General features: G+C 44.1%; 1 protein-coding gene across 1 annotated transcript in view; it reads left to right on the top strand.

Moving 5' to 3' along the window:
* Positions 1-16,121, top strand: part of RELN (reelin) — a 534,390-nt gene that overhangs the window by 487,846 nt on the left and 30,423 nt on the right. The window contains exons 55-59 of the mRNA XM_033958706.1: positions 2,082-2,188; positions 5,238-5,480; positions 11,419-11,594; positions 14,553-14,626; positions 15,869-16,030. Coding sequence (XP_033814597.1) covers positions 2,082-2,188; positions 5,238-5,480; positions 11,419-11,594; positions 14,553-14,626; positions 15,869-16,030 — 762 coding nt within the window. The remainder of the gene's footprint in view (positions 1-2,081; positions 2,189-5,237; positions 5,481-11,418; positions 11,595-14,552; positions 14,627-15,868; positions 16,031-16,121) is intronic.

Below are 16,121 nucleotides of genomic sequence, written 5' to 3'. Positions count from 1 at the left end.
TTCTAGACATATGGTGGTTTGCCTTTCGAAAATGGGCATTTTCTTACTGCCAACTTTGGGCTTAGGCCTATGTTTTGAAAAGGCCCCTCCACGTATATTAGATCCCTAGTATGTGTCGAATTAGGATAAAAACGTATTTTTAAAAACTACGGGTGTGGGACGCAAGCCGGGCGTTACTCCAAACCCGAGCTAAGTACCACACAATTACAGCATAAGCAAAAACGCAATAATAATACAAATGAATAATAACATAATTTAAAAAAATGCAAAAAGAAGCTCATAGAGAAAATAAGACAGTAATCGATGATAGCCCAGCTACATGTTCAACAACCATGATTTTGCTCTGGCTGCTGACTTTGGGCCCTTGAGAAATAAAGTCTTTATCTCTATTCATGAGCAAGTCTAACTTCTCAGTTCTATTGTTGGCCTAATAAAGGAGTTTGAGTATTATGTATGTCAACCTGTAACCCATTTTCAGCTGTTTGGGGAGAATGGGATTGAAAAAGAATTAAATAAATAAATATCTCAGCAAGTTCTGTTCTAAAATACTAGTGAAACTAGCACTGACCTGCATGTCCCAAATCCTACTTCTGTAACGTGTCTAAAATGGGGCTGGCCATCTGCAGTGGCTGAAGATCGGCATTTATTCATACTCGTATAATTTTGACATCCAGCAATTGGTACAGCACTGAGCAGGGTATTTTATTGACTAATAATTGATCATTCATGTACAAACTTTTAAGAGGTGATAGAGGTAAACCTAATGCCTAGATAACCTTTTCTGTTGTTTTTCCCCCAGGTATTTTTAGGGCCAGATATTCATAAGGTATTATCTATGAAACAGCTGTTGCTACAGATAAGTCCATTGTCTGTGAAAGTACAGAGGCATTATACGGATAGTGCACTGAAAATTTTTACAGACCATCCCAGCATGATCTGGAAAGAGTCATTGGCAAAGCAGGAGGTAGAGCGTGGGGATTCCACCTAACTCTACAGATTGCCCCCAATAGTCAGCCGCTATCCATATAGCTATGCAGTTTAATTTAGGATAGAAAAAAAAAACCTGGATTGGATTTATTCATTTTGATATACCGCTATTGAACTGAGCATTAAGCAGTCCATTGTATGCAAAATTTGTTACAAAACAGTTAAATTTATAAAAAGCATCATAGCAAACAGCATATTACAAAAACCAGAAAAAATACTGCTAAATTATAAGATCCACTAATATCACCTATAGTCCATGATTAGTCAACCCATAATACTGTACAAACAGAACTGGCTTCATTAACTTTTTCTTTTTGGTGGGGAACACTTTGTTTATATTATAGATATGAAAAGATGCTAGCAGAACAATCTGGGAATAGTAAGATTTTTTTAAGTTATTTGGAGTTCATTGGAGTCATTTGTTAAACAACAGAATGATTAAAAACTTTAGTTAATAGATACACACATCTAGGTAGGGAGGGAGGGGGGATGGGTAATTTTCAGTTAATTTGCAAGTATGTAAGTGCTGTTCTTTGGTATTTTTGAATGTATAATTGTTGCACTTTGTGTAAGCTGAAAAAATCAATAAGGATTATTTAAAAAAAAAAAAAAAAAAAAATTAACTTCTGAAAAACTAGATAAGAAAGATCAGTATGGAAGCTGCTCAGCAAAGAATTCCCAAGAGCAGGTCCACTGGCTGAGTATTGACTTATTAGTTTTTCATTGCCACTTGCAGGGTTTATTAATACCAAATACAACAGTGCTTTTGAATATGAATGTCAGCATTCACCAAGTAGTGCATGCTTTCCAATTTCAATTTATTTGTACAAATATATGTTTGCAATGTAACCCCATCCTCTCCCCTGTTAAATGCAAATTTGTAGCCTAGTTCCCTTGTGTATTTCTCCATTTCTTTCCTTTATCTGACCAATAATTTGTATTTGAATTTGTAAACCACTTAGATTTTACTGATTCACAGTATGTTAAATAAAGTTGAACCTTGATCTTGAAACATTTTGAAAAGACATGTTTACCTCTTGTATTATAAATCAAACCTAATATCTGCTGGTATATGTTTATTTCCTTTCATATAGGTTTGTGCAGTACTGGGCTAGAATTGGAAGTGAGAGCAACATGACATCATGCCATAGACCAACATGCAGGAAGGAGGGCGTTTTGCTGGATTACTCTGTGGATGGAGGCAAGTGCCACTGCCAAGGAATTTTATTGAATTGCATGGTCGTCTTCTCTTGTCCCCAGTATTATTAGCCCTCCTGAGGTGAAACTCTCAGTACTGAGTTGTGCCAGTAGGTGTCGCACACAATGGCAATTGGCTTCCCTTACTTCACAGCTGAATGACATCAGTTCCATAACTGACCTGCTCCCTCTCTCCAGTACACTTTCTTTGATTGGTACCATGCATGGTATTGGATGAGATAATGTAAGTCCATGACCTGGTACGTGTCAAATTCTCTAGTTATTTAGCTCATGCATTTTCATCAGTAGGTCAAGGTGAGTTACCTTCAGCCACAGTGGACATTTTCTTGTTCCCTTTGAGCTCACAATGTTATGTTATGTTACTCAGGTTTTCTATTCTACCTTTACCTAGTCAGTTAAAGGCCAGATTACATTACTAGAGGTTGGGTCAGTTCCCCAGGAAGTTAACGTGGACAATTTGGCATTGACATTCACGTCAATTCATATCTGAAGCAATAGAGTGAAGTGACTCGCCCAAGGTCACACGGCGTGTTAGCCAGATCTGAACCCAGCATTCCCTGTTTTTTACCCTACTGTCCTAAGCATTAGCCTACTCCAGGGGTAGGCAATTCCGGTCCTTGAGAGCTGGAGCCAGGTCAGGTTTTCAGGATATCCACAATGAATATGTGTGAGATGGATTTGCATGCACTGCCTCCTTGAGATGCAAATCTATCTCATGCATATTTATTGTGGATATCCTGAAAACCTGACCTGGCTCCGGCTCTTGAGGACCGGAATTGCCTACCCCTGGCCTACTCCATTTTCATGAAATACAATCTTCACTGTAATACCTGACAACTATGGTTTATTAGTTCTTTGTTTTGCTTGTTTCATGATCTTGCTTTTGTAAATTTCATCATTCCAAACTTCTCGCTGCTTTATAAGAACATAAGCAATGCCTCCGCTGGGTCAGACCCGAGGTCCATCGTGCCCAGCAGTTCGCGCACGCGGCGGCCCAACAGGTCCAGGACCTGTGCAGTAATCCTCTATCTATATCCCCTTTTCCAGCAGGAAGTTGTCCAATCCTTTTTTAAACCCCAGTACCGTGCTCTGCCCTATTACGTCCTCTGGAAGCGCATTCCAGGTGTCCACCACACGTTGGGTAAAGAAGAACTTCCTGTCTCTTTCACCAGCCAGTACGGAATTTGCTACCGGAAACTTCTAAGTCAGGGGTGTCCAATGTCGGTCCTCGAGGGCCGCAGTCCAGTCGGGTTTTCAGGATTTCCCCAATGAATATGCATTGAAAGCAGTGCATGCAAATAGATCTCATGCATATTCATTGGGGAAATCCTGAAAACCCGACTGGATTGCGGCCCTCGAGGACCGACATTGGACACCCCTGCTCTAAGTTCATGACCAACAAATCTCATTCTCCTTTCGAACAAGGCTTCTACCAGAATTTTTCCATTTCCCCTCACCCTTCAGACACTTTAGAGCCAGTTAAAAAAATAAATGGAAGTGAAGTAACAACCTTGCCAAAGGATATTGTTTTCTGCTGCCTTACACCTTAATCCTCCCTTAAGTGTTTCTTTTTCCTCTGGGCAGGAGTAGAAGAGCAGTGCCATGGGCACCCAATTTATCAAGAACATTAAAGGCTTTGCGAGAAAAAGCCTAAATATTCCACAAGAGTCTCGTGGAATATGTAGGCTTTCTGGGCCTGAAATTCAAAAACATTTACAGTACATACTGTAAGGCCAGATTTTAAATATGGCGCTGGAAAAATAAGCAAGAAAAAGAAACACACTTAGGGGGAAATTCTGTACAGGACGTTGGTCTCTGCAGGCGCCTAAGAAGCAGCTGAGAATTGCACACCGGTGTCCTTTACAGAATCGCATCTGCCCTACTGGCCAGACGCCTAACCCTACCTAACCGCCCCGATTCTCTAACCAGTGCCCATGTCACAGACGCTGGTTAGAGAATTGTGCCCTAGGGATCTCTTGCTATCAGCTGATCATGGCAAAGAAATCCCCTTGCCGTAATCAGCTGAGCGGTTGCAGCAGTGAACCCTCCCCCGGGAAGTCCTCCTGGCAGGAGGGATGCCCACTCCCTCCTGACGGAACTGCCGACCTCCCCCCTGAGAATTGTCCCAGGTGTCTAAGGCCCATCCTATTGGAGGGGCCTTACACATCTGAGCCAATCAGAGCCTTAGTCCCCTCCCTGGTGTATAATTGTGGAAGATGCCCATGCCCTGTCTTTGCCCCACCCTTGCCCCACCCTTGCCCCGCCCTTCATGAATGCTCCTTTGCAAATGAGTGCTATGCGTTGCACATTCAGATTACAGAATACCACTTAGCATCCGATTAGCAATTCTGCAAAAATTTCTAGTATTCACACACAAGAGAATATGGGGGGGAATGCATTCAAACGCTCCGGCCAGCCTTTTCGTGTTTAAATCTTTTTATTAAAGATTTCCAAAACACAATCAAATAACAGGAAACACAGTATGAATAATCTATAGAATGTGGTGTGTTATATCCCACCAGCTATTCCCCCAACCCACCCACTGATGCCCAGAACATGACATAATATACTTGTAATCTGAGGCTCATAGCTCTCGGTAATACACTATTGACAAAATAAAAGTCAAGTTTGAGAGCCTCTAAATCTACTCCCTGTGTGGTCTGTTTCTCTATCCCGTACTAGAATTGATGTCTTTTCTCAAGATAATGGACCAGGATCTCCCCCTCCCCCTTTGCCCAGATCCAAAAACATTGTCTCTATGGGTAAAATGAAATAAATGAAACAGAAATGACAAATCTCAGGACAATGAAGTAACCAACATTGCAGGCTGCTTAATAGGAGTGGAAAAGCTGTTTCTTATATCCTCCCACATGTCAATAAACTCCTGATCCCTCCGCCAGCATTTTAGAATAATAATCCCGAGGTTTCAATATTCACCTGTCTGACTTTAAATTCAGCATGTAATTCAGACTATCCAGGAAGGAATTGCATCTCTTGCAGGTTTCTTACAAGTAATGCCTGTTTTACTATAGGGACAACTTGGGTTTTGCTGCATGAAATGGATTACCAGAAATATGTTTCAGCCAGATACGATTACATCCTGCTACCAGACCCTGCTCAGACCAACACAACTCGCCTACGCTGGTGGCAACCTTTTGTTGTGAGCAATGGGCTTGCATTCTCAGGACCTGAGCGTGCACAGTGGGCTTTGGACAACATATTAATTGGAGGAGCAGAGATCAATCCCAGTCAATTGGTGGACACCTTTGATGATGGTAAGGAAAAAGATTCATGAGCAGCCATTGGCTTTTTCAGAGCCACTGGATTCTTATGACTATGATGCACTTTATCACCTGATCCACAAGCGGCCACTCTCCATTTGCAGGCAACGATGTTGTAGTCATTCATTGATGACGCTCGCATGACATTCCTTCCTCAAATGATTCTCAAGTTTACAAAAGGGAATTTATTGTGTACAGCATGTGACCCTCCTGAAAATGTCCTTGCTTTGGGTGTAGAAGAAATAATATTGCCTATTGTTAATGTTTTCTTCTTTAGGATATAACTTTTTGGATTCATGGTTCAGAGCGGTCACTAAGCAAGGAAGGCTGGAATGTTCAGCCTGTTGGGTGGTTGCAGAAAGAGTCAGCCCATGTGGACAGGGCCAAAAAGTAATAAAAGGGACTGATTATGAGCACTTGGTCTTTGGTTGCCCATCCCCGCCAAGACCTTAGCACTGAGGGGGAAGTCCTGGAAGCTAGGACTGGGGTCTGAAGCCCCTGCCACACAACAGTGGGTGTCTGCGGAGTGTTCCCAGCTTGGGAGCAAAAAGGAACGCTTGAGAGAAAAGACACCCCAGGTAGGAGAAGTGGGAGCGGGAATGCCTCACTTCTGGCAGGAGTTCCATTTTGCTAGTGGAAATCCCCTGTGCCAGAATGGGACAGAAACATTGAGAGTAAAAGAAAAGTGGGGAGGGAACTGTACACATTAACTAGTGGCGGTGTTGAGTTTCAAATCATTTATAAAATACAACAAATATACAAGTAAATATCAGCCCATATGGTATATCCTTTTAGACACTATGGGGCTCATAATTGAAAGAGAGAAACGTCCAAAAACCGGCCTAAGTCGGCACTTGGATGAACATTATTTGAGCATTTCACCTACTGTTTTTGTTTTTCTTTTCTTCAATACCCCTTTCTTGAACTAATGTCATCACATCTTTATTTTGTTATGCATTTAATAATCTGTGATCATTATTCCTTTGTGGATGCACTTCACACTTGTTAATGATATTGTTATAATGTGCTCCTTGTTGGAGCACTCACATTGTTGGCTTTGTATTTTTTCTCTACTTATAAAATCAATAAAACACTTTGAACAAAAAAAACCAAAAAAAAAAACGTCCAAGTGCCGATAATAAAAACGGGGTTTAAATGTATTTCTAAACGACCTAGGCCTTCTTAGTGCCGCTGAGCGACCATAGCTAAACAGGGCGTTTCAGGAGGAGTGTCGAGGGCGGGACGTGGGCCAGCTTAGACTTAGTCGTACTGCATGTATAACCGAAAGTTATACCGCACAGGATCGACGGAACTTGGACGTTGTGACTTAGACCATTTAAAACATGGTCTAAGTCGCAAAAACCCACCTAAAGTCACCAGATAAGCACTGCAAACACATAATACAGACCCCCACACACTACCCCAGTGATCACTGACCCTCCCCCATCCCCATAAAAATTTTAATCACAACTTGGAAATTGTGCCTCCAGAACATCATCACCTGGCAGCCTGGCATAGGAAAGCCTAGTCGTGCTGCACAGAGGCGTCTTAAGCCATCTTGGGGGTGGGTTAGGGACCCATGGAGAGGAGGCCCCATGCCCATAAGCCCCTGTAATCACTGCATTGATACTGAAACATGTGCACAACCTTATACACCCCCAAAACCCTTTTGTACTGGCATATAAGTGGCTCCTGCAGCCATAAGGGCTATTGGGGTGGTAGATAAGTGGGTCTAGGGGATTCTGGAGGTGGTTTGGGGGGCTCACCATGGCCTATAAGGGAGCTGTAGTGAGATGAAGACATGGCACCCTTTTTGTGAAGTTCACATCAGTGCCCTGTAAGGTACCCCACTATTTAGGTGCCATGTCTGGGTGTTCAGTCCATCACTTTGCAGACCCCTCCCACGTCCAACAGGGCTTGTTGTAGGCATTTTTGACTTGGACGAAAAGATGGATGAAAATGTGGTATAAAGATGGACAATTTAGCGACTTGGACAATCAGATTGACAGGACATATAGGGACGTATTTTTCGAAAATGTGTCCTAAGCTGGTTTTTACTTTGGACGACTTGCAACTTAGATGAAAACGGACTTAGACGTTCCTTTTGATTATGCCCCTCCACGCCTTATAAATCCTTTCAGACTCTCTTATACCCAACACGGTCCATGTTTCGGCTACAACACTGAAGCCTGCGTCAGGGGTGTAGGTAAACAATCCACTAGATGGCGTTGAAACACTTTGCATCTATGGAAAAATACTGTGGGGTCACAAATTCAACGTATCGCTCAAGGAACCGCGTAGCTGGACCTTTCACGAATAGCGTTAAAAGACCCAGCCACGCAGTTCCTTGAGTGATGCGTTGAATTTGTGACCCCACAGTATTTTTCCATAGATGCAAAGTATTTCAATGCCATCTAGTGGATTGTTTACCTACACCCCTGACGCAGGCGTCAGTGTTGTAGCCAAAACATGGACCATGTCGGGTATAAGAGAGTCTGAAAAGATTTATAAGACAGACAAAGTGTCTAAAAGGATATATCATATAGACCGATATTTATTTACATACTGTATGTGTTGCATTTAATAAATGATTTGAAACTCAACACTGTCACTGGTTGACGTGTACCGTTCCCTCCCCACTTTTCTTTTCCTGTTGCTATTCACCTTGCGGTTGTTGGCTCTGTTTTTTTGTGATTACAGAAACATTGAGAAGGAAAAGACTGTAGGATGGCATTTACCACATGCTGTTTCCTGACACTCCCGTGGATTATACTGAAACTGGGCTGGATTGTATTATGAACTGTGATTTTGAAGGGAAGAGTTTTGAGGTCAAACTGCATTTCTGGACACTTTTGAACTGTAAATATGAAGTTACCTATCATGAACTGTGTTTACTAAGTTCCTGTCAGTAAAGCAAGTTGAAGTTAACTGAATATTTATTGCTGAAATTAAAGCAAAGTGTGCCTAGGAAAGAGTAACTTATGGCCTACTGGGATTTAGCCCAGTCCAGACCTACACCCAGCTCAAAAACCTGAACTTGGTTTTGTAGATCCTGGTCAGGGTACCCAACCCAAAGAGCTAGCCCAGGACATTTTGAGATAAGGGTGAGAGTAAAAACAAAACATATTTTAACAATGTGTTGCTAATTTTCTGCAATTGGTTTTTATTTGTTTTATATCAAACTATGAATCCAAAAAGCTATATCCTAATGAAGAAAACAATATTAGGCAATATTTTTTCTGTATTTACTTTATATTGAAATGATCAACTGGCACTGGTGTTCTACAGAAAGCTTCCACTATGTGAATCACAGCATGCAGACGCCTTCATACTAATCCTTATGGCTGGAACTCAATTTCCCCGTCCCGTTTCCGTGAGTTTTCTCGCTGTCACTGTCCCTGCCCCCATTCCTGTAAGCTCTGCCTTAACCATACAAGCCTCGAACACTTACTATTTTAAAGTGTTTGAGGCTTGTGCAGATGGAGGACGGAACTTGCAGGAATGGGGGCAGGGACAGGAAAAGAACTTGCGGGGACAGGACAGGAAAATGAGTTCCCACTGGGACAGGATGGGAAAATGAGTTCCCATATCATGGAAATATTAAACAGGCTTCAGACAGAAAAGAAAGTATTTGTTTCTGCATGTACTAATTAAGAACAGATGTGGAAAGGCATGTTAGCTGAACATGGGACTTGAATTCTCACATGTCTCAAAAGGATCCCTCTTCCCCTGCCTGACATTTACACTTCCAAGTGCAATCTGGTAACAGTAGGGAGGAGGGAAGGGGATCGGGGGGGGGGGGGGATCTGTGCAATTGGACCATCCCTAGGACAAAAACAGGGTCCTATGCAATTGAGCTAATTCCAGGGGAGGGGCAAAGCAGTTCAGTTCCCCTAACTCCACTTCCTTCCACTTGAACAGTGTTGACACTGCAATCAGACCTTTCACAATTCTTGGACCAGATGTGCTAATCTCCTACATCTTGTGGAATGTATAGTTGTAGTACCAGTATTGTCCCTGACAGCTCTAACTGAAGTTTAAGTCCAGGACAATGAGTGGAAATTGCAGCATATTGATAAAACAGAAAAAAAAACCCCAGTGCATAATCTAATCTAATCTGAATTTCTATATAGGTTCAAGGTGATTTACAAGTAAAGAGGCCCATGTATTATTATGGGGAATTACAATGAAGGTGACATTTTGAATATAGTTTTTTAAAGTATTACAGTACTATAGGAATTTCCATGGTGTTTATACAGTGTCTGAGAATATTTTGGTGTGGTACTGGTGATGGTTTTCATGGGATAGAAGCAGTGATTAAAATACAAGTTGTCGAGGTCTGTCGTATCACAAATGGATCTACACCAGTACCTACAAGCATAGAATAGGCTGAATTTGTATAGGAGGAACATAGCCGTGGGTGGTCTTAGAGGTGCCTTGCCCGCCCAGTTTGAACTTAGGCCTGTCCACCCAGCAGCCACAGGCCGCCAGCCAGCGTATCTGCTGGTCAGTTTCTCTGCCGCATCCCTTTCCCGGCATCTATTCCTTTTATCCCCTGGACCAGCATTTCCTTTGATTCCCATTCCCAGCCCCCTGGTACGTATACCTTAAATTTATTGTAAAATTTGTTGGGCGGCAGCAGCAATTCACAGCGTTGTCCCACTGACTCCCCCCAGCACCTTCTCTCCACTGCGACCTACCCTCTCTGAAAACTTCCGGTTTTCGCTGGGGTCAGCAGCAGGACAGCGCCGTGAATCGCTGCCACCACCTGGCAACTTTTACAACAAATTTAAAGTAGACACGCCAGGGGGAGGAAATAAAATGAAATGCTGGTCCGGGGGGGATAAGAGGAGTAGATGCTGGGAAAGGGACACAGCAGAGAGAGCCAACCAGCAGGTATGCTGGCCAGCAGCAAGATGCCGCTTCCACCAGAGTGGTGCCTAAAAATAAGGCTACTCCCAAGACATGTCAGTTTCAGAGATGGGTAGAAGAGAGAGGGAGCAATATTGGACTTGGGGGAGGGATGGGGGAAAGAAGAGATGTTGGACTCAGAGGAGGGAAGGAGGGAGAGATGTGAGACTCTGAGATGGGGTAAGAGAAGGAGGGAGGGAGGGATAGTTGGACTGAGGGAAGGGCAGAGGGGCTAGAAGGGGGACAGGGAGAGATGGACTTGGAGGAGGGCAGAGGGAGCAGAAGAGGGAGAGATGTGGTAAGTCCCTCCTATCTATGCCCTTCTCTTCCAACTGCCAACTCCAAACTCCATCCCTTCTGCCTTGCTGCACCGAATGCTTAGAACAAGTTGCCCGAATCCCTACAGCAGGCTCCATCTCTGGCAGTGTTCAAGGCCCAGTTAAAAGACCACCTCTTTGAGAGTGCTTTTGATGCCTAACTCCTCTCACCTTGGATTATGCATCCCTAACCCTATATGTCATGACTGTCTGTCCAGTTTAGATTGTAAGCTCTTTTGAGGATGAACCATCTATAAACATCAAAATGTACAGCGCTGCATACACCTCTCAGCGCTATATAAGTGATTAGTAGTAGATGGACCTGGGGGAGGGCAGAGGGGGGAACACTGCCTCCCCTCCCAGTTGCTACCTCTCTTTCCATCTCCCTGCCCACCTCTGGTATAGCTTCTCACCTGTACAGGCTGAGGGGGGAGGGAGGGAAAGAGAAAGATGCCCACTCTTTTTGGGCTCATGCCTGCCCAAAATTGACTGTCTTGCTATGCCACTGCTATATAATATAGTATCTTAGATGATCAGCTGTGTAGAATTTAGAATTCACAAAAGGCTCTGCATTACATTTTCACCAGAAATTGTGTATGATAATATCTATGACTGGTATATGGGACCAATCAGTAGACCTGAATTCTGCCACTGTGACTATGAAGCGTTAAAAAGTGACAGCTTTTTCCAATTCATGTTATTAGAAGGAACTTCCCATGAAGAAAACTGGAGCTTTTACCCCAATGCTGTAAGAACTGCAGGATTCTGTGGCAATCCATCGTTCCATCTCTACTGGCCAAATAAAAAAAAAGACAAGACCCACAACATCCTGTCTTCTCGGGAGCTAATCATACAGCCAGGGTATATGATGCAGTTTAAAGTAAGTGTCTCCTTCCATCAGAAAGCACAGCGCACTGTTACTAGAGGGTCCTGAAATGTGGGTGGCAGCAGGGGGTGGACTTTGGCTAGGGAAATAAAGTTATATGGGCTTAGCACTGATTTTCAGAACTAGGCACCGTACTTTTGAGGAAGTTACTGAGCTGCTAGAAAATGCAATAATGGGCCACAACTGCGGTACCACAGGTTAAAGACTCAAAGGTTTAATTTAATTTTGCGTTGTTGGATCTTCAAATATTTTGTGTTCATGGTTGCAGCAACACAAAGATAGCAGATCCAAGTTGAGCCCGTTATGTCTGAAAAGGGCCAGTTTCAGAATAAAATAATGTTGTTCCCCAGTTCCATATCCAAGACTTGTTAGGTGCCATCGACTTGTATTTGAGTCCTAGTGACTTGATCATCATCAAGTTTTTGTGGCAGAAATACAGAAGTAGATTGCAGGGCCTTTCTTCGGCACATCAAACGCGATCCTCTGCCTCCAACACTGCCCATCTGCTGCTACCCAGATGGGTGGTACATTGTTAATCTGACATCTCCGCTGACACCTTGGGAGACCCTGCTGGTAGTAAAAACTACCGACGGCATAGCTTTCAGCTTCTCAGATGTGCGCAAGCCTCAGTGGCACAACAAGCCCATGTACCGTGACTGTCCCATATCCACGACTTGCCACCCTTAATTCCAGATTCAAACCCCCAACCACTCAACCTGGTCCAAAACTACTAGCTCTAACTCCTGAAATCCCCTTCTCAACTAAGACCCCCCCCCATCCCAACCCCCCCCCCCCATATCTTGATTCCAGATAATGGCTCAGAATATACCAGCCTGATATTCAAAGGGATTTAACTGGATAGGAGAGACTTCTGCCAGGTTAAACGCCACTGACCTGGGCCAGCTGCTCATATTCAGCGGCTCTGAACTGGGTAGCTCTGTTGAGTATCGCCGCTAAGTGGCTAGGTTAGGTGTAGTTTGAGGGTGGAATTTGGGCAGAGCCACAACTTAGCCAGTTAGCAGTGATATTTGGTCTGCTAACCAGTTAAGTAAGCACTAGAGAATAATAATAATAATAACAGCTTATATACTGCAATAGCGTGAAGTTCTATGCGGTTTACAGAAGACAATGACACGGTGGTTGTTACCCGCCAAAACGGTGACCAAAAAAAAAGGTCACCGCGAGATCGGGGACAAGGCCATTCACCGCCCCGTGGAGCGGTGAATGGTTAGACGGGGCGGTGAACAAGCATGAACGAGCGTTCGATCCGGCAGCCCACTCTCTCCCGCCGGCCGGCCGGCCATGCATCTCCCTCCCTCCTTTTCCCTTACCTTTTCTTGTTGAAACTGGCAATTTCCATAAGGCTATGAGCTGTATTACAGCCGGAGCCTTGAAGTTGCGTCGCGTTGCCTGCTGGTAAAGTCTCCTCTGACGCAACTTCCTGTTTCTGGTTGCATCGGAGGAGACTTTTCTAGCAGGCAACCCGACGCGACTTCAAAGCTCTGGCTGTAATACAGCTCATAGCCTTATGGAAATCGCCAGTTTCAACAAGAAAAGGAGGGAGGGAGCTGCTGGACCGCTTGAAGGGTGCTGGGGGTGGGGGGGATGAAGAGGAGAAGACGCTGAAGACGGGAACGGGGACGGGGCGGTGAAAGGGACAGCAGGGACGGTGACGGGGCAGTGAAGGGGACGGCAGAGACGGGGACGGGGCGGTGAAGAGGATGGTCCGGGGACGGGGCGGTGACGGGGACAGAATTTTTCCCCGTGTCATTCTCTAGTAAGCACATAAAGTTAAAACAGCAAAACAGCTGTGAGTTAACCAGGCAACAGTCTGAATATCGACCAATGCCCGGTTAACTTCTACGCTGTTTTATGTCACTTTCTAATGGAAACAACACACAAAAAAATCTTCATAGTTTATCAAATTGAAAAATAGCATGCTCTTTTCACAAATAGTGTGCACTCTTCACAAACAGTGCACGCTGCTGACTTCATTGCCCCCTTTCTCTAAAAATAAAAAAATCCTGAAAACATCAAAAGAAACTAAACAAAATGAAATTTTTCTGCCCAGTCTTGTTCAGAGTATCAAACAGAGATGGATTCTATACTGGATACCTTTGGCGATTTGCTTGCCCGAAACATCCACAAATTGTTGCACCCCATTTGGTTCCCTTCTCTTGAGACATACAAGATCTTGGGCCACTGAGGAAGAAGTGCTTTTCGAAACACGGACCGTGTCGGGGCCAGGTTTCTAATCCAAGTGAACCAGTCTTTGGGCTACAACATGTTATTGACTTCAATAAAGTTCTGACATCTTGTACATCGTTTCTGCAGTCTCTTTTGGGGTTGTTGGGGTTTTTTTGTCCAGCACACCCCTATTACACATATATATTTTCTGCAGTGCTACATATGGTTTATAGAAGTCTCTTTATTTAGTGAGCCTTTTATAAAATACTATTGCAGTTCTCTACACAAAGACTTAAAGGATTGTTTTTTTAAAACAATGTTCTATACAAGATTAGTTTTTTAAAACAATGTTCTATACAAGATTAGTCTACAGCAGTGGTCTCAAACTCAAACCCTTTGCAAGGCCACATTTTGGATTTGTAGGTACTTGGAGGGCCTCTGAAAAAATAGTTCATGTGTTATTAAAGAATTGACAATTTTGCATGAGGTAAAACTCTTTATAATTTATAAATCTTTCCTTTTGGCTAAGTCTTAATAATAATATTGTCATTTATAGCTAAAGAGACATATGATCAAGAAACTCTTTTATATAATTATGATAGACTTACTGAGGGCCTCAAAATAGTACCTGGCGGGCCGCATATGGCCCCCGGGCCACGTGTTTGAGACCACTGGTCTACAGTGTCTGCTATCATGTATACCCCATATAACTGATATTATCTTTCTTATATAACCAATCAATAATCAATTTTTATTGTATCTAAGATTGTGGTTGGCTGTGAGACCAGTTCTTGTGGTAATCTTCACTCTGTGAAGCTGGAATACAGTAAAGATGCCAGGTAAGCTAAAAAATAATACACACATACCAATCCACCAATTATGGCACTTGTCTCAGAAGTGAGAAGGAAATTCATCAACACTGGTGTAGCGAGAGTAGGAAGTGCCTGGGGTGGTGATGACCCTCGTCGCCCTCTTCTCCACGGTTCATAGACAAACCGCCGAAGACAAAGGCGCGTGCCGACAACTGAGCGCAAGACGGAAGCACGCGCCGAAGAAAAAGAGTGTTTTTAGGGGCTCCGACAGGGGGTTTTGTTGGGGAACCCACCCAGTTTACTTAATACAGATCGCGGCGGTGTTGTGGGGGGTTTGGGGGGTTGTAACCTCCCTCATTATATTGGAAACTTAACTATTTCCCTGATTTTTAGGGAAAAAGTGAAGTTTTCAGTAAAATGTGGGGGGTTACAACCCCCCAAACCCCCCACAATGCCTCCACAACGCGGCGCAATCTGTATAAAGTAAAGTGGGGGGTTCCCCCCCAAACCCCCGTTGGAGCCCTTTAAAACAGTCATTTTCTTTGGCGCGCGCCTCCGCGCTGCATTCAGTTGTCTGCGTGCGCCTTTGTCCCGGTGCGCTTTTGACCTGACACCCTTCTCCACACGCCCTGCCGCATGCACGTCCCTTCCCTTCTCCATATCTGTTTAGCTGCCCTGGCACAAGCAGCATCTGCAACTTGCTACCCATGCCAGCGCTGGCTCTCCCTCTGATGTCACTTGCTAGTTGCGGGACCCGGAAGCAAGTCAGAGGGGAGCACCGAGGCCAGTGCGAACAGCAGGCTGGAGCTGCTCTCACACCGCTGAAGAGCAAGAGGTATGGTGGGGGGGGGGAAATGAAGGCGTGTGCGCAGCGGGGGAGGAGTGGGGGACGGACGGAGAGGAGAGGGGGGTGTAACCCCCCACATTATACAGAAAACTTAACTTTTCCCCCCCAAAATAGGGAAAAAGTTAAGTTTCCTGTATAATGGGGGACTTCCAACCCCCCCAAATCCCCCCCCCCACCAATGGCAGCACGAACACTATTATGTAAACTGGGGGGTTCCCCCTCTTTCGGAGCTCTTTAAAATAAACTTTTACGGCGGAGCGCTGCAGTCTTGCGCTCAATGTTGGGGGAAGATGGAGAACAGAATTTTGCACATAGTTTTATGCCAAAAAATTGCATGCAGAGAATGCTTTCCTTAGTGTTATTTTACGGTTATTTGCACCTTTCCTTTCATGATTCTTTTCAATGATTTCAATTTGTCACAGGACAGAGGTATGGCAGCTGGTTCAGACGCAGTGCCTTCCTTCCTCCTCCAATAGCATTGGGTGCTCTCCCTTTCAGTTTCATGAAGCTACTATCTATAACTCAGTCAACAGCTCGGCCTGGAAAAGAGTGACTCTCCAGCTGCCCGACCACGTCTCATCTAGGTACGTTTTCAGAAAGTCTATAGATGGATGCCCACGATTTGAATTACATGAGGTTGATACCTAGAAATCTTGCAGTCTTCATCTCCCAAAG

Source organism: Geotrypetes seraphini, chromosome 9 (genome assembly GCF_902459505.1).
Source record: "Geotrypetes seraphini chromosome 9, aGeoSer1.1, whole genome shotgun sequence".
Taxonomy (NCBI): domain Eukaryota; kingdom Metazoa; phylum Chordata; class Amphibia; order Gymnophiona; family Dermophiidae; genus Geotrypetes; species Geotrypetes seraphini.
This window is presented reverse-complemented; position numbering and strand designations above follow the sequence as displayed.